The sequence below is a fragment of the Sphaerodactylus townsendi genome, linkage group LG11 (genome assembly GCF_021028975.2).
Source record: "Sphaerodactylus townsendi isolate TG3544 linkage group LG11, MPM_Stown_v2.3, whole genome shotgun sequence".
Taxonomy (NCBI): domain Eukaryota; kingdom Metazoa; phylum Chordata; class Lepidosauria; order Squamata; family Sphaerodactylidae; genus Sphaerodactylus; species Sphaerodactylus townsendi.
The window spans coordinates 67358737-67376054 of NC_059435.1; the positions used below are offsets into that span (position 1 = coordinate 67358737).

General features: G+C 41.1%; 1 protein-coding gene across 1 annotated transcript in view; it reads left to right on the top strand.

The window, feature by feature from the left end:
• The window catches only part of PTPRN2 (protein tyrosine phosphatase receptor type N2), a 714418-nt gene that overhangs the window by 680163 nt on the left and 16937 nt on the right, over positions 1 to 17318 (top strand). Inside the window, exons 20-21 of the mRNA XM_048510498.1 lie at positions 294 to 347; positions 2318 to 2382. Coding sequence (XP_048366455.1) covers positions 294 to 347; positions 2318 to 2382 — 119 coding nt within the window. The remainder of the gene's footprint in view (positions 1 to 293; positions 348 to 2317; positions 2383 to 17318) is intronic.

A 17318-nucleotide genomic window follows, 5' to 3' on the forward strand; every position in this document is an offset into this window, starting at 1 on the left:
ACTGTTGTCAACATCATATCCTGGCCTAGGGCAGAATTCACAAAGCACTATGCCTTCTGCGAGATCCTTATTTATTCCAAGGGATCTTGTGTAGAAGCAGTGTTTGGGGGATGGTACCCATGGTCCTGATGAGTTACGCTTTTGTGGGTTAGTTTCATCTGAAGACTATAGCATGAGTTCGATTTTCTGCATAAATCAAACCACATTTTTATGGATGATATTAAAAAAAATTGCCTACAGTCTCAGTATGTGAAGTAATGTATTTCTCAATACCTGTATTTGTTTTATTACAGAAAAGTAAACAAGTGCTACAGGGGTCGTTCTTGTCCAGTAATAATTCATTGCAGGCAAGTACCATTTTAAAGAGGCTAATAAGGAAATCATATAACTTCAACCAAAGGTACAACCAGTTTATAGATTTATTTGTAGGGTAAACCCCGTCCCCCCAAATGTTCTTTATTCTCCTGGCTAGACATTCTGCCTTCCCTGCTTCTTAGTGCATCCAGAGATTTCTCACATTGCAGATGGTAAAACTTGATTTCTCTATGAAGGGTTCTTTTTGTTATGTCTGTTGTTCAGAATTAACTTTGGATCTCAGCAGTGGCCGATGCTTTCTAGGAAGCTCAAGATTCTCTATTTCTGCAAAAAGAAAGAGACAGCTCTGTTACGGCTAAATAACTTAAAGAGACCTCAAACAATTTTTTTTCAGATCATGTGGAACTTTTCCTGATTGACCATGCATTATTGTGTTGAGGGAAGTTTTTTTAACTGTTTGTGCTGGCAAATGTTATGCCCCGTAAGAGAGGGATGTAGTGCTGAAGATGCAGGATTAGGTTTCTTTACTTGGTTCATGGGCGGGGTCAAAGCCACCTCCATAACCCAATAACTTGGACCAGAAATAATGTAAATTTCCCACCCCCAGCATTCTGGCACTTCAACATAGGACAGATGAAAGTGCCTCTGTAGTAAATCAGTTGATAAATTGCTACTTTTAGTGAAGCCATGGGTTCTCTGGTTATATCAGATTCAAGACTCAGTTGGTTTGAGCAATATTTGGAGCATTATGCAGTTTTCAGGACTCCAGTAAAACTAATGATTGAATTTCTCTCCAGTGGCTCATTTTATTTAACTCTAACTTGGGAAGAGATTGATACTCCTATGTAAATTATAATGTATACATCACAATCTTGGGGGGGGAAATCTTTTTTTCTTTGACATTTATTATCTTCAACCTTTCCAGGGATTCTCTGGCATCATGTAATTCTGTGGGTTTTAAATGTTATTTAGTAAGTTATACCAATTTTTTAAAAAATCAAAACGATAGTAGCACTATAATATCTCTCTCCTTGGCCAACTCATCAATAGCTTCTCTCGGTGAAAGAAATTATCAAAAGAAAACTATTTCAAGTTATCTCTTTTCCTCATTCATGAACTGCTACAAATAAACCCCTTTCAAAAACAGAGGAGAGGGCAAGAAAAAAATTGATTGCTTTTAATCTTAATTATGTTTGCTAGCAACTGTCACGTTGCCAATTATAAGCAGGTCTCTGACAGCGGTGAAACCTGCATTTAGATGAGAGGGATCTTGGTTTCCTCGGGGTGTTCAGTCTCAGATCTGAATTTCTTGTGTGTTTATGTTTATAAAGGTAATGCCTTTAGAAGATTAAAAACATCTTTCAGATGCTGTATGAATTTTTCCCCTCGTGGTAACAGCGTCTGTATTAAATTGAAAAGGGGAAAAAATGGTTGGTAGTGGGGTGTTTTTTTTAGGCCCAAGTGGCTAGTATTCATTCACTTGGTAAGGAAATAATATGATCCTTAAATAACAAAAGATTTTTTGCTATGCAGGGGGAGGCAGGTGAGCGAAAGTTCAGCTAGCAAGGCCGTAGCTGGAAAAGCAATCGTTTGGGGAAGATTCTGGGCTGGTTGTTCATCTCTCGAGCTTGATTAGGAAAAAAAAATTGGGCTTTAGAAATCTATCATTTTTAATTTCATTACTGTTTTAAAATACCCATTGGGTGATTTGTGTGCAAAATAAGCGCATCGATGTCTTTAAAAAATCAAATGTCTCTTGCACTACTGTACAGTTCATATATAAAGACAACTTTTAATTGTGTACCGATAATGAAATATTTCTTTCTCCCCTCGTACAGCTGCATATCTTCTTCCTCTTCTGCCTCTCTCCACCTTACTTCAATACCTCCCCTCCTTGTGTTGTGCTTCCAATATAACATCAACAGTAACTGCTTTTCTGTGGAATTATTGTGCGCATGGCATTGATCAAGGTTCTTTTCCCCCCCTCCCTATCTGTTTATAGTGATGGTGCAGGACGAAGTGGAACCTACATCCTAATTGACATGGTTCTCAATAAAATGGCCAAAGGTGAGAATCGAAAGGGTTGCTGCTTTTGAGTTCGGAGTTGTGGTGGCGTTGTCATGGCAACACAAGTGCTGCATTCACAGAAGGGTCTCGAATAGATTAAAGGCACATTTTCGCCTTGCCTGAACGTCCTTTAGATTTGAAAAAAAAAAAAAGATCTTTTATATCCATGCTGATTAAAAATGAAGGAAAATTGCAACTCCCCAAAGCTGTGCACACAAGTGTGTCTAGAAATTTACCATTTATAAAACTTTTATTGGTAGAAATGTTCTGAAGTACAGACCGAAATTGTGTTCAGGTTTTCCTAATCCTGAAGGTGTTCAACTCTCCATGTGTCATTCAGCAAGTTAATGGGGTCCCCTCACGTGTTTGGGATAAGCATCAAGTAATTGCTTAAGATGGTTACACACTACATTTTTCTGCCACTTTCAGAGGATATTACTGTGGCCTGGTAAAGTTAGCCCATTCCTTTGCACCCATTCCTTCCTGTTTTGTTTTGATGTCAGTCACAGTCCTCAAAATATTTTTCCAGCTTTTACCTTACCAGAAGAATAGACTTCCGTGGAAACTATACTGTCGTCCATGATGACGTTCCATTCTAGGAAGGCGTAACCATCTTCTGCTTTGCCTCTTAGTCTAGGCTGGGCTTCAGAAAACGAGACAGGTAGTCCTGCATAGCTGAGGGAGCCTTCGGCTTTTCTCAAAAAGCAGTTCTGCAGGCTACACAGCAAACTTCTTTTGAACCTGAGCACTTTCAGAAGCAGGTCGTAGTCTGGAGTAGATGCTTCAGGATTAAAGGTGTGATGGTCGAAAGGTGTTACGATGCCATCAAGTGGCAACTGACTTTTCAAGGCTAGAGACGTTCAGAGATGGCTTGCTGTTACCTGCCTCCACACTGACTGAGAGAGTTTGGAGAGAACTGTGATGGGCCTCAGGTCACCCTTGCAGGCTTCATTTGGAGGAGTGGGAGAATCAAACTGGTTCTCCAGATTAGAATCCTCCACTGGGTCTCATGATTGAAGTGGGGAGGGGGACTTCCAGTGGACATCCTTGGTCGTACCTAAAATAGTTCTCTGGATCCTAGCCCTAACCTGGGAAATGTGTCACTTTAGCTGTCTCTCTGAGTGATTGCATGGATCTCTTAAGATTGGCCGTGGTCTTAGAGTATGTAATATGACCGTCTATTACATAGCACTTGATAGCTCTCAGCTCAGGTAAGCCATTCATGTGAAAGCAAGGGGTGCCACAGCATCAAACTAAAGTGCTCTTCACGGCAGCTATGCCACTTGAACAAACAATGAGAAATAAATACAATTCCTGTTTGGGTTCTACTGCTCTAAGAATGCCTGATTCTTACACTTTTTGTATGGAATGTCAGTAGTACTAAAGTGTGCATCGTAAACACTAGAGGATGCACGCAGGACTTGTATGTTGTCTGTATGGTAGACATGAGTTTTGAGAAGACTGCCTTTCTCTTTCCTCCCATACACATGTAGGGATTAACAGAACTGATTCTAGTAAGAACTCAGTGGTGTATATTCACCTGTGGTCGGAAAAATGTTTTGTCTTTCATTGCGGCAAATATTAATAATTGCTCGCAGTTGCTCTAGTGTATGCTGATGTCACGACACCTGACTTGAGCTAATGAGTTACTTACAAACTGAAAGCCCTAAGAGGAATCAGGGAGGGGAGTATTTGAGGCTCAAACGAATGGGCAAAACCATCTTACTTTAAATATAAATACATCTTTTCATTCCCCTTTAAATGTTACCTTTCCCTCCATCGTAGCCTCAGTGCTTTAACAGAACATTATCAAGCTTCCTTCCTCTAAGTTGGCTTTCAAGTTGCCCTGGTCTCCTATTTGCACAACCTTAATATCTAGGCATTGATGGACAGAGAGTGAGAAAGAGATTGACTTGCTGTTTTCAGGAAGGAAAGCCACTCGCTGTGGAGTTCCAAATCGAGGTTGCAAGAATGAGAGATGAGAAAGGAGCTACTCTAAAGTTTGAACTGGATTTTACAGCAGCAGTTAACCATCGGTTCCCTGTTCCAGTACTAGTATCAGGACAGATTTAATTTGCCACATCTTCTTTCTTTCCCTTGTCATGCTCCCCCCCTCCACCCCACCCCACCCCACCCCTGGAAGGCTCTTTGTCAACACTGAATGATAAGGAGCCTAGCTATAACCAGATTATTATTCTAAAAAAATTGAGACAGGCTGTAGAGTCTCATCAGAGGAGCAATTCCGGCCAGTCGGCTATCCAGCTAGCATTCAGTCTATTGTGAAGTCCAGAAATAAGTCCCATTGATTTCCCAGTAATTTTGACCAGGCTGTATGTAGTCTGCAAAATTGGACCAAAACACAGTATGGCTAATTTTCCCGTCCTGCAGTTGCAGAGGCCCTTCAGCTCCGTCAGTGCTCTGTTTTCATAATAGCCAAGAGGGACTGGAGCTTTTGGCATTTCAGCCATTGTCGTGCATTGAAACATGTACAACTAACAGATAATTTCTTCAGTAACTTTGAAGTGTTGTTGGATAGAGAAGGTTCATATGACTTTGTTCAGTCTTCTGTACACATGCCCTTACTTTCAACTCTGACTGTTTACCAGAAGGTTAAGAGAAAAGTACCCTTAGTCTCTTCCTTTTCCCATCTGTTGCTGCTCATGTGACCTGTCTTCTGTTTTGAGTAGAGGCACTGATTTGTTTTTGCATCAGTCCATCTCATCATTTCATCAGTTGCTTGGTGACCTACCCCACTGCACTAAGACCATGGCTATAAGCATCCTGATGCTGCTGCTGTGTAGCAGTGGGGAAAGGCTGCAAAATTTCATGCCCCTATTCAAATGGAATAGAGTTCGGTTCTGCAGCCTTTGTTTCTCCAGATGTTCATGGATTCTAAATTCATCAGCTCCTGCCAGCAGTGTTTCAGCTGCAATTGGCCAAGTTGGCAGGGGCTGATGGGATTCGTAGTCCATGAACATCTGGAGAGCCGCAGGTTGCAGACCCCTGGAATAGGGTACTGCTATGGTTTCAATTGAGTAGTGATGTGAGCAACTCCAGATCAATCAATGAATATGACTTACAAGAGAGTGGGCTTCTCTCTCTCTGTGTGTGCTGTGTATAATATAGAGCACTTTTGCACATGAAGAATAATTCACTTTCAGTCTACTTTCACAATTGTTTGCAAGTGGATTTTGCTATTCCACACAGTAAAAAGGCAGCATCTTACAGTAACTTGCTTTTCAAATGAAGAAAAATGCATACATATATTTATAGCTGATCTCCAGCATGCTTTTCACATGATTCCTATTTGAAAGCTGCTCTTTTCACAAATGGTAGATGGGGAGACCAAATCAGAGATGGAAATGGAGCCAGAGCAGTGGTAAGGATGGACTCAGATCTGGGGGGCCCTTGTTTAAATCCCCACTCTGTTATGACTTTGCTGGGGGCACATGGACCAGTCCTTTTTCGTCACAGGTTTGTTAAAAGGATAAAACACAGGAGGGGAGAATAACGTACGTTGCCCTGAACTACTTGAAGAAGGGCAGGATAGAAATGAATGAAATAAATCAATTACTTTTTTAAAAGGCACCCCGCTTGAGAACAGCATGTCTGCGAAAAACTGTGTTATAAACATTCTCCATTTAATTGCATATTCTGCTTTGCATTTAAAATCCTGAGCTACAAATTGCTCCTCTTACTACAAGCCTTGTTCAGTATGGCATGATTCGGATGGGAGGGAATTGTTTAACAGTGAGCAGCTGGAACATTTCTGTTATATTCTGTTTTGATGTATGTATACTTAATGTATTTTTTTAGTGCAGCTACATTGGCTGTGCCCAAATGGAATAGGGTAATGCTATGGTTTCAATTGAGTAGTGATGTGAGCAACTCCAGATCAATCAATGAATATGGCATACAAGAGAGTGGGCCTTTCTTTCTCTCTCTCTCTCTCTCTCTCTCTCTCTCTCTCTCTCTTCTCTGTGTGTGTGTGTGTGTGTGTGCTGTGTATAATATAGAGCACTTTTGCACATGAAGAATAATGCACTTTCAATCTACTTTCACAATTGTTTGCAAGTGGATTCTGCTATTTCACACAGTAGAATCCAGCTGCAAAGTGCATTGAAAGTGGATTGAAAGCGCATTATTCCGCATGTGCAGAAGGGGCCATAATGGGACAGGACCACTCACAAAAATGAAATCTTATCTTTGTTCTTGGATACTCTGGAGTAAATAACTGCCACTTCCGCCTGTTCCATACTCTACTCACCACCTACTTTCTGGTCTTTAACTACCATTATTCTAAAGTGTATCAGGTTGGTATAAGGATTACTAACTTGACCTTGGGCAGTCTTTATTTTGTAAACGTATGTAATGACCCACCAGGAATGTTAACCTGGGAGGCTTGTTGCCGTTTCTCAGATTTCAACATAGAAGCTCTTTTAGGGAAGAATTTTCATTAGTATCCCTTCTAGTACAGAACACCTTGCGGCTCTCCAGATGTTCATGGCAGTAGCTGATGGGAAATGTATGTCCGATGAACATCTGGAGAGTCAGAGGTTGGTAGACCCCACTTGAAGCACAAACTGGCATTATTCCTAGGTCTAAAGTGAATGGTCTCTGTCTCACAAAACGGGCCCACCACTGTTATACACTGTTATACATATAACTTGGTTTTTAAAAGTCTGATCCAGTGAGATGTGTGCATGGAACAATCTCTCTCTCTGCACTTTCAAATCCACCTTAGATAACCAATAAAATATCTGCATGAAATTGGGTAAGGTGCTCCCTAATTCAATAAGTTTTCTGTATTGTGAAACTATTGGGGCTTCCATGTTCACAATGGTAGAATCTCTTTGTGGTACTAACAGGCAAGTATCTTTTCCTCAGTGTATTTTATTATTTATTTCTGAATAATTAGGAAGCTTGTTCCTCTCACAGGTCTTACATTTACACCATAAAGAGCTTTTATAGGGTACAAGCTTCAGTTGCATGAAACTGGCCCTCAGAATGTGCCTCATGTCATGAGAAATTCTGCATAGTGCAAAATGATGCATAGCATGGCACCCGAAAGGTTGATGAAGTAGTATACAGTATGTGCATTGCAATCTTTATAGTGCATTTGTCTTCATTACCAGCAATACTACTGTTGGGAGGGGCTGGGGCTCAGTGTGTGTGGGGGGAGAGCTCATGTATTGTCAAAGGCTTTCACGGCCGGATTCAACTGGTTCTGGTGGGTTTTCCGGGCTGTGTGGCCGTGGTCTGGTGGATCTTATTCCTAACGTTTCACCTGCATCTGTGGCTGACATCTTCAGAGGTGTATCGCAGTGCGTAACAGACTTCCCCCTGTGATACACCTCTGAAGATGCCAGCCACAGATGCAGGCGAAACGTTAGGAACAAGATCCATCAGACCACAGCCACATAGCCCGGAAAACCCACCAGAACCAGGAGAGCTCATGCTTTGCATACAGAAATCTAGTTGAAGAAGTCTTAGATTGCTTGGAAGGACCTTTCTCTATCTGAGGCCTTGAAGACCTGCTACTAGTTAGGGTAAGCAATTTAGATATTTAGAATTAGAAAGAATCTTGTCTGCCATCTGATCAAAGCATAGAATCCAACTGTTCAGCATGTCCTTGATGATCTCTAATGAGGGGAGAGGCCACCTCTTCCTTAGCTAAATGGTTCCCTTGTTGAACTGTTCTTACAATTTTTCCATTAGTCAGACGTGGTCTATGTCAGCTTCATGTTTTCATATATATTTGATAGCTAGATAGAGGTATGCACCAATTTTTTTCCCAATATTTTTTGGATGCAGGTTTAATAGTCCTAAAATTTTCAGAAAATACCAGGAAAAAAAAAACCACCCCAGAACACTCATACCAATATGGAGTTTTTACATGAACCCCCTGAGTGCAGTGAAGATTTGACCAGGAGGTTCAATTTTATGGGCCCCAAAGAGGGTGTCCCAGTCTATTTCCCATTGTTTGCGATGGAGAAGAAAAATGGGCCCCGTAAAATTGGCCTCCTGACCCAATCTTTGCCAAACGTGGGGGTTCTTATAAGGAGAGTCACCAGCAGCTATGCTGTGAATTTAGTGCCTCTACCTCAAAACACAGCCTCCCCAAAGCCCTGCAGAAGATTCCTTTCTAGGTTGCCGGAGAATGGTGGCAATCCCATAGGAGACCTTCCAGATACCATGGGACTACATACTCCCATCAGGCCTCTGCCAGCATGGCCACACTGGGCCGCGGTGGCAGTGTCTCGGCCTGATGGGAATTCTCGTAGTCCCAGTGAACATCCGGGAGTGCCAGTAGGGTTCTAACCTACCACGGCCCTAGGGTAAAATGGACCTGGAAAAGAGAAAAAATTAGGGAATTTTTTTTTTCACATTCACCTTTTTGGCTCCAATGAAATCATGACTCGTACTTGGGGCTGTTTTCAGTTTGGCATATCCGAATGCACACCCCTATAGCTGGAATTCACTGATATGTGAGATTGTTTATTAAAACATATTCCATCTTCCCTTTTGGTTCAGTTATCTGGAATATAGGCTCGCACAGGTTTCCTTCTCACAATCATTTAATGTGGTTACCACATAACATTCCATCTGCTGTGGCAAATCCATCAAAGTGGTTAATGGATAATATCACCTTTCCCCCATGTTTTATGCACTTTATGGGATATGCTCTCAAATCTGATGAGGATCACCCTCTGACCTGCTAAGCTCCACTTCTTGGGTTACCCGGCTACTCAAACATATCAGCCTTTTCAGTTTTAGTGATAGGATATAGTGCCGTTTGAAAATTGGTTGGGAGTAACATAAAAGCAGCCCACAGAACTTGGAAGTAACAGCAAAATAAGTTTTCCTGTATGCCTGTATTCTCCATGGACTATATTTTAACTGTTTTTCTCACCTTTAAAGTTCATTAGGAATCCTCTTACATTCCTTCAAAGGGCATTTCAGTGACTACAAAAATGTAACTTTCAAGTGGCATTTTGATAGATCTAAATAAAAGATGCGGTGGAGCCAAATACAGATTTGAGCTCATTTGAGCTTATTTCAGTCTTCAGCAAGAAGAAGCTAGGATGAATGTTAAGTCTGGAGGATACATACAATTTTCATGCATAGAGAAGTAAATACAGAGTATTTTCTAGCTTCGTGCTTTCAGCCACTTAAGAGAAGGGATTGACTTTGTTGCAAAAGAATGCCATTTATTGACTCCATTGTACCATGTAATGTCAAATTGCATTTTAAGCGTGGGCTTAGTGTTCTTCAGTGCGAGACAAGTCATGTGAAACAGGCCGAAGAAAAGAGTTGCAGGGTTTTTTAGATTGGTCAGCCCCATTTTGTTCTTGACCTGCTCCCCTCTGCCATTGGGGGTGTGCAATTTGAAATCTCTGACCTGGCGCTTAAATGAAGGATCAAAGGGCAGAGCAGGCATCTCAGCCCTGTTGAGGTGGGCCTTTCCCAGGCTGTCACACTGTGAGGCAGCCAAAGGTTTTGTTCTGACAGGAATCTAGGCCCAGTCTGTGGGGCCTGGGCCCCCTTTGTCTGGCCTGAGAAGGTTGAGGCCTAGGTTGAGGATCCAGTGTTCATCAAGTGATCAAAGGCCTGAAGTACAGGACATGAAATCTTTCTTTCCATTTCCTTTTCTTAAAGAATGAATTGCACGAGTACCAAAGAATGGCATTGCCAACGCTTTTCTGTGATGCCTGCACTAACTTTAGAGTCCTTCAGTTCTAAACATGAAAATGTAAGTGCACTTTCAAGCCCAGGCCCAGCTGCAAGGACAGCATCTGCTAACATGTTTGATAAAAAGGCTTTTAAGGATTAAGGCCTTCAGGGTTTTTTTTTAAAAAAAGGACTTTTAAGAATAAACTTGGAATAATTTGAGTTCTTGTTCCACACTCTGGTTTATTAGAAAGCAGACAACAATGCATTCTTAAATCAAAGTAAATAGGGGACCGCTTGGTTTTAGCAGTGAGAAAGTAAAAAGCAATCAATAAAACACTTCGGCTGTGCAGGGGCACTTTAAATACTACACGGTTAGGCTAAAGGACTCCTTTTTTCCACATAATGATGTTCTTTGCCACATTTGAAATGTCTTCTCCAGGCTGGCTGCCATGGAAATAAGTATGGATGCCTTTAGAGTTTTTGGTAGTGTTTTTAAAAAATCATGTTGTATTTGCCATCATTCCTGCCTTTAGTTTGTTTTAAAAGAATGATCATGCAAGAATTTTGTTTTCAGTAGAATTTCTGATTTTTTTAAAAAGTCATTTCCATTAACGTTACACATTCATTCAGTTATTCTCTTAAGCAAATTGCTCAGTTTGACTTCTTTTTGGGGGAGCGGGGGCTTACATAGGAGTACTTTGTCCCAGTCATATTTGTCTCTGAGGATAATAATTGTTGTGTTTGAAAAAAGGCAGTGGTACATTTACAGATCTCCCAATGGCCAGAGGAGTGTAGCGCTGAATACACACATTGTCTCTAGAATCTTATTTTTCTTTGTCACTCAAAGCACTGCAGACTGTCTGCGAAGTGCTGGGGCTTGGGCATTTAAATACCATCATGAAGAACTTCCTGTGGACTCTGAATGTGTGTGAATGACTTTGGAGATGCATTCATATTGACTATAGTACTATAGTGCTCTTATTGTTTACAAACACTACAGCCCTTTCCTTGTGTTGTTGCATTTAGTTCAGAGTACCATTCTCAGCCACAGTAACTGTATCAGTGGTCCTTTCCGCACAGCAGAAATAAAATGTCCTGCAGATGTTTTAAACAGATCCATTTTGCTGGTGGTCGTGGGTTTTCTGGGCTGTTTGGCTGTGGTCTGGTGGATCTTGTTCCTAACGTTTCGCCTGCATCTGTGGCTGGCATCTTCAGAGGTGTATCACAGAGAGGTCTGTTATACACTGTGTCCAGACTTCCCTCTGTGATACACCTCTGAAGATGCCAGCCACAGATGCAGGCGAAACGTTAGGAACAAGATCCACCAGACCACGGCCACACAGCCCGGAAAACCCAACACAACCAGTTGAATCCAGCCATGAAAGCCTTCGAGATCCATTTTGGCTTTTTTAGTTTGCACACAGCCCACCAAAAACAGCCAGCCAAAAGTGTTGTCAGCCAACGCGGATCTTTTTTCCCGCCAGCTGCACAAAACTCTTGTCAGATTCACAGTTGCGGCCACCATTTTGTGTGCTACTGAAGAGGTTCTCCATGCCTCCGCCATTTGGTGAAGTTTTTCCTCAGAAGTCTTCTCTGCTTGGAGCTCATCCGCTCATGATGTCCATATAAAAGGTAGATGAATAAAGTCTATTTTGCATAGCAAAACCTGTGCATAGCAATCCTGTGCACGTGTTGTTTTTATTTATTTTTCTCCTCAGCGGTATGTCTATGAAGCTACAATGACACAAATATGCACATATTGCAGCTTTTCTAATGGTAACAGTGTAGCTTTGAAGACATGCCCCCAAAAACAAAACAAAAAAGGGAAAATGGCACATGCGCAGGATCGCTAGGCAAAACAAACTTCATTCATCTATTTTTTACATGGAAATCGTGAGCAGGTGAGCTGCAAGCAGAGGAGATCTCCGTGGGGAACCTTCAGAGAATCTCTGTACAGCTCACAAAATGGCCAGCACGACAAAAAATGAAAGCAAAAGCTTTGGACAGGAGAAATAAAGCATTCCCTGCCTCCTTTCGTTCACTCAGCAGGCAGGAAACATCTTCAACACTGAGTTGGGAGAACAAGATCACTAGATTTGCAATTTTTGGAAAACCCAGGTTGAGAGAAATAAAACGTTTTGAAGACATTTTGGGGAACAGAGCTGTGTGAACTTTTCCCTCAAAAACAGTTTTTAAAAAGTCCTAAAGATGTTTTATTTCTGCTGTGCAGAAATCATCAGTATCTTTCCATATTAGGGGGAAAAAACCATCTTGCTACCAAATTCAATTTTCACTTCTTCCTCCTGTGGCTGAAAACAACCACACAGAGATCACAATTCAAATAGTTTGTCAGATCCCTGTTGCAATGAACAGGTCCTGCATGAGCACAAATATAAGATTTACATGAAATCAGCCTGAATACTAGAAAGGGACAATGCGAGACTTGGGCTTCCTACCCTCCCATGCTGTCATTGTCTCTGCTCGCTACTCCTTCCCGGGATATCTGCGTAATGCTACTTCACTCTGTTCCATTAAATCCCATTTCAAAAGCTACCTTTCCACAGGGCCTTTGATGCTAGACCTTAATCCTCACTCCCAGCTGAACGGAAGCCAAAGTGTGTGCCGAGGCGTTTGTACATGTTTCTCACTTGTTGTCTGCCACACGACTGAAACAGATCCTCTGAGCAGAGGTTTGGACCTTTGCTTGGGTTGTGTGGTACTCTGCCGCATATACTGACAGTGCCATGTTATTCCGAACATAACAGAGCGGAACTTCTGTGCCAAAGATGAAATTTTGTGCAACCATTTTTTACAGTGCACTTTTGTCTTGTTAATCCATCCTGGATAATCTTCATTTTGAAAGGACAGTACTGAAAAGCCAGATTCCCCGTTTCCCCATCCAGTTATTCTTTATGTTTGCATGCTGGTTTTATCCCATGTATGTTGGCCTGGGTTATGAATAGTAATACTGATGCTGAAACTGTTAGTTTGCACAGTGGTTGAAACCTTGAATAGCTTTTTGGGGGGCTTCTGTTGATGTAACTTTGCTTTCAAGACACAGTTTCCTGCATGAAAATAAATATCCATATAGTTTTTGTCTTACTACAGTGTAGTTTTAAGGGAGAGAAATGTGCAGTGGGTATTGATCTCATATTTCAAAGGGATGGCACAGGCATAATTACAGGGAAGTAGGAGACAAAGGGGAGAAATCTGTGTTTAAGAAGTAGCTGACTTGCCTTCTAGGTTTTGATTTGTATTGAATTGCTAAGCCTTGAACTTTGTAGCTCATTAAACCCAGTCAGTAATCCAGTGGAAAAATCTGGAATGAGTGTGACAGCGTGCATTTAACTGTCATATTTAGACATTTTTTTCTTCACTGATTTTTAAGGCCTCTTCAGTGAGGCATTTTAGATTCCCTGAAGTATTGCAGCTGTGTTTAGTAACATTAGGGCTATATTTTTCATTTACAAACATATACACTTATGAGATCAATCTCGCGTTGAGATGCATTTCATGTAATGTCATCTGGTAGTGAGTTAGGCAGTTTACCACAATGGTGCAATGTTGTTGATCATTCCAAGTTTTCCCGCCATATAACTGGCTGCAGTGAAAGTTGCATCTGAGGGCTGTATTCGGATACACATAGGCAGATTTCGCATGGGCCAAAAGCAGCAGTGTGAAAATGGTGTAAAATTGTTTTTCACATCGCTGTTTTTGGCCCATGCGGAATCCTCCATAGTGAAGATACAAGCTGGTTTTGAATTTAAATGATACATCCTGTAATGGCAAGCACACATTTGCTATTTAAAAGAAACTACTATTTCAGTAGTTTTAAAAAAATCCTTTAGATCAGGGGTGTCCAACTCTGGTGCTTCAGATGTTCATGGACTAATGGGAATTGTAGTCCATGAACATGTGAAGCACCAGAGTTGGACCCCTCTGCTTCAGATAATCCGTTGCGTGAGCTCTTCACCTGATAATATATCAGATGACCTACTACATAATGTGTTAATAATAATTAGTAAAGATGCTCCCCTAGAGTTAGGAATAGTAGATTCAAGACCAGAAGCAACTTAGAGATCAGCAAGATTGGGGGGGAGGGGTGGTATGCGCTTTTGTGAGTCAAAACTCCCTTTTGTCAGTCTCAAAAATTCATGTCCCAAAAGTCTTGTTCTCTAAGGTGCCACTGGACTCCGACCTTGCTTTTCTGCTGTGGACTATCCCAGCAACCTTCTGAAACAGAGTATGATGTAGACATCATGGCCTAGTGGCCCTTAGTGTTGAGAGGGTAATAAGTGTAAGGCAAATAAACAAATGAGTGCTATTCTTCATTCCGAATTTTCAGACATACAAATGGGGGGGGGGGGGAGAAGACTGGGCTACTGGTTGCTGATGTCATAATGACCCACTTTTAAAATTCCTATAATGACTGAGCACAGAAGGCGCCTTCTCAAGTGAAGGGGTCCAGATTCCTCATCTACCTTGCCATCTCCTCCCTCTCTGCTTTGTCAGTCCCTCTTTTATTGGGCGCAGCTGGTTATTTCAGAAGGTGGAGGTAGACAGAGCGCTTGAGATACAGTGGTTAGAACATTGGGCCAGGGCTGAGGAGACCTGGCTTTAAATCCCCAGTTTACTGTGGTGCTTGCTGGGTGACATTTGGTCATCTGCATACCAACTGTAATCCACCTAACAGGATGGTTGTGAGGATAAAATAAATTTCTTGGAGGAAGGGCGGGATAAAAATTTTCAAATGGGGTCCCACAACACACTAGTGTGCTGCAGTAGGTGGCTAATTGCGCCGCACACTGTTGTAAGTATTTTAGAGGCTTGGGAAGCATGTGCAAGAAAGGCGGAGAGGCAAGTCCAGTGAGGGGAAGGTGCATGCGCAAAGGGAGTTTTCACGTAAGGGAGGTGAAGCAGGAGGTGAACCAGCAGGTGTGTGTGTGAGGGAGCACATGGCCAGAAGCAGAGAGCTGGGCCCAGTTTCCTCAGTCTCTTGGTGACGGGGGGCCCTTCTGGGACAATCACTCTCAGGTGTGCTTGTTCCCTGTTTCCTGACTCTGCATTTCTCCCAGTCACTGTTTTCTTTTTAGTCCTCCCTGACAGGACATACCTCTCTTTTTTTCTTTCTGTGAAGGTTTCACTGTGAATGACTGAACTCCGCTTTTCTTTTATTATGTTTTATGACATCTGGCACCTCATAAGAATGGATGCATTTGTAAAGAGGAAGCTTAGTACTGATGACTGTGAATCTGAAAGTGACGCCTTCTTCAAAAGCAATAGCAGCAAACGTCAGCAAAGATAAAACACGATCTAATCGGCAATATTGTGGCAGTTATTTAAAGTTTGGCTTTTCTGGGACTGGAAATGAACATCAGCCTTTCCCGTTGCGTTTTGTGTGTGGTGAAAAAAATGTCAAGTGACGCCGTGGTCCCTAGTAAGTTAAAGAGACACTCGCATCTTTAAGGAAAGGATTCAAATTATTTCAAAAGATTGTCGGAGCAAAAATTGAAACAGGCCAATGTTTTAAAGAAAAGATTAAGTTTCTGAAAAGGCTCAAATTGCTTCTTACGAGATACCTGAAATGGTTGCACAAAAAAAATGAAGTCGCACACTCTACCAAGAGTCAATTATTTTGCCAGCAGGTAGAAAGATTGTTGTTAGGAAATGGAGCACAACAAGAAATAAGCAAAATTCCCCTCTCAAATGATGCAGTTCATGGAAGAATCACAGAACTGTTAGCTGGCTGAAGAAAATGCTTGGAATAAACTTCAGAATTCAGATTTCGCTTTGCAAATTGACAAATCTACTGACATCAGTAACAAAGCACAGCTACTTGCATTCATTCATTTTACTGATGAAGACCAAAGAATAAGCCGATTTTTTTTTTTGTTGCAAAGAAATGCGAAGTACTACAAGAGGTCAAGACATATCCGATACTTTAACCACCAACCTTGAAAAATTGGAATTTTTATGGAACTCATGTGTTGGCATTTGTACAGATGGAGCTCCATCTATAGTAGGTTGCATGAAAGGATTTGCAGTGCTTACAAAACAGAAAAACCCCAATGCAGTTACAACTCATTGCTTTCTACACAGAGAGGTTCTCATTGAATTTAAAAAATATTCTGGGCCAAGCTGTCAAAGTTGTTAATTTCATTAAAAGCAGAACACTAAAGACTCATTTATGTAGGGAAGTTGGTATTGATACAGATTGGCAGTGCAGACGTTAAATTTTATACCCAGAAGTGAGATGGCTGTTGTGGGGGAAAGGGTCGTGTTGTGTACATGAACTTCAGAAAGAGATTCTTGCTTTTTTTTTTTTTGAGGTAGAACAACAATGCTGTTGTGAGTGTCTACATCGTTAATTTTGGATTTCCACGGTAGAATATTTAACAGCTATTAATGCATTTCAGTAATCTTAATAAAGTATGTAAGGTAAAAATAAAAATATCCTAAGAACATAAGAACAAGCCAGCTGGATCAGACCAGAGTCCATCTAGTCCAGCTCTCTGCTACTCGCAGTGGCCCACCAGGTGCCATTGGGAGCTCACATGCAGGATGTGAAAGCAATGGCCTGTCTTCAAGAGGTAAGCTAATTGCGTTTCAGAAAAAGATAGCAGTTTGGAAATAAAAATGCTAAAGGTAATTTTGAAACCCATATTAAAGACACGATTCCTGTCATTGTTGAGCATTTGACAATTCTGAATGAGAAATTAAACTTTTATTTTCCATCCTTAAACATCGAAGACCTGTTTATGAAGATTCCATTTGATGACAGTCTGAACAAGAGATGGCTTCTACATCTACTGATCGCAGGCTAAAAATGAAGCAGGAAGAGATGTCTATTGAAAAATTTAGATGTTAATTAGAGAAGAATATCCTTCAGTAGCTAAAAAAGCTTTGGCCATTTTGATGGAGTTTTCTACATCGTACCCATGTGAATTAGGGTTTTTTCCCACTAACATTAAATTTTTTAAAAAACCTTTAATGCGTTGAAGATAAAATGAGAGTATATTTGTCTCATATACCTCCTAACATTGACAAAGTTGCCAAAAAATATCAAGCTCATGTTTCACACAACTACATGTAATTTAAAACAAGATTATTAACAGTTTTCTTACATTGGTTACTTTTATTCATAGGTAAGTAATATATTTTTTAATTTTGTGCACAAAGTGCACCAGAAGAATTTTCGTATGTTTTACAGTGCACCATGAACAAAACGAGTTTGAGAAACAGTGGTGGGAGCAGGTAGCTTT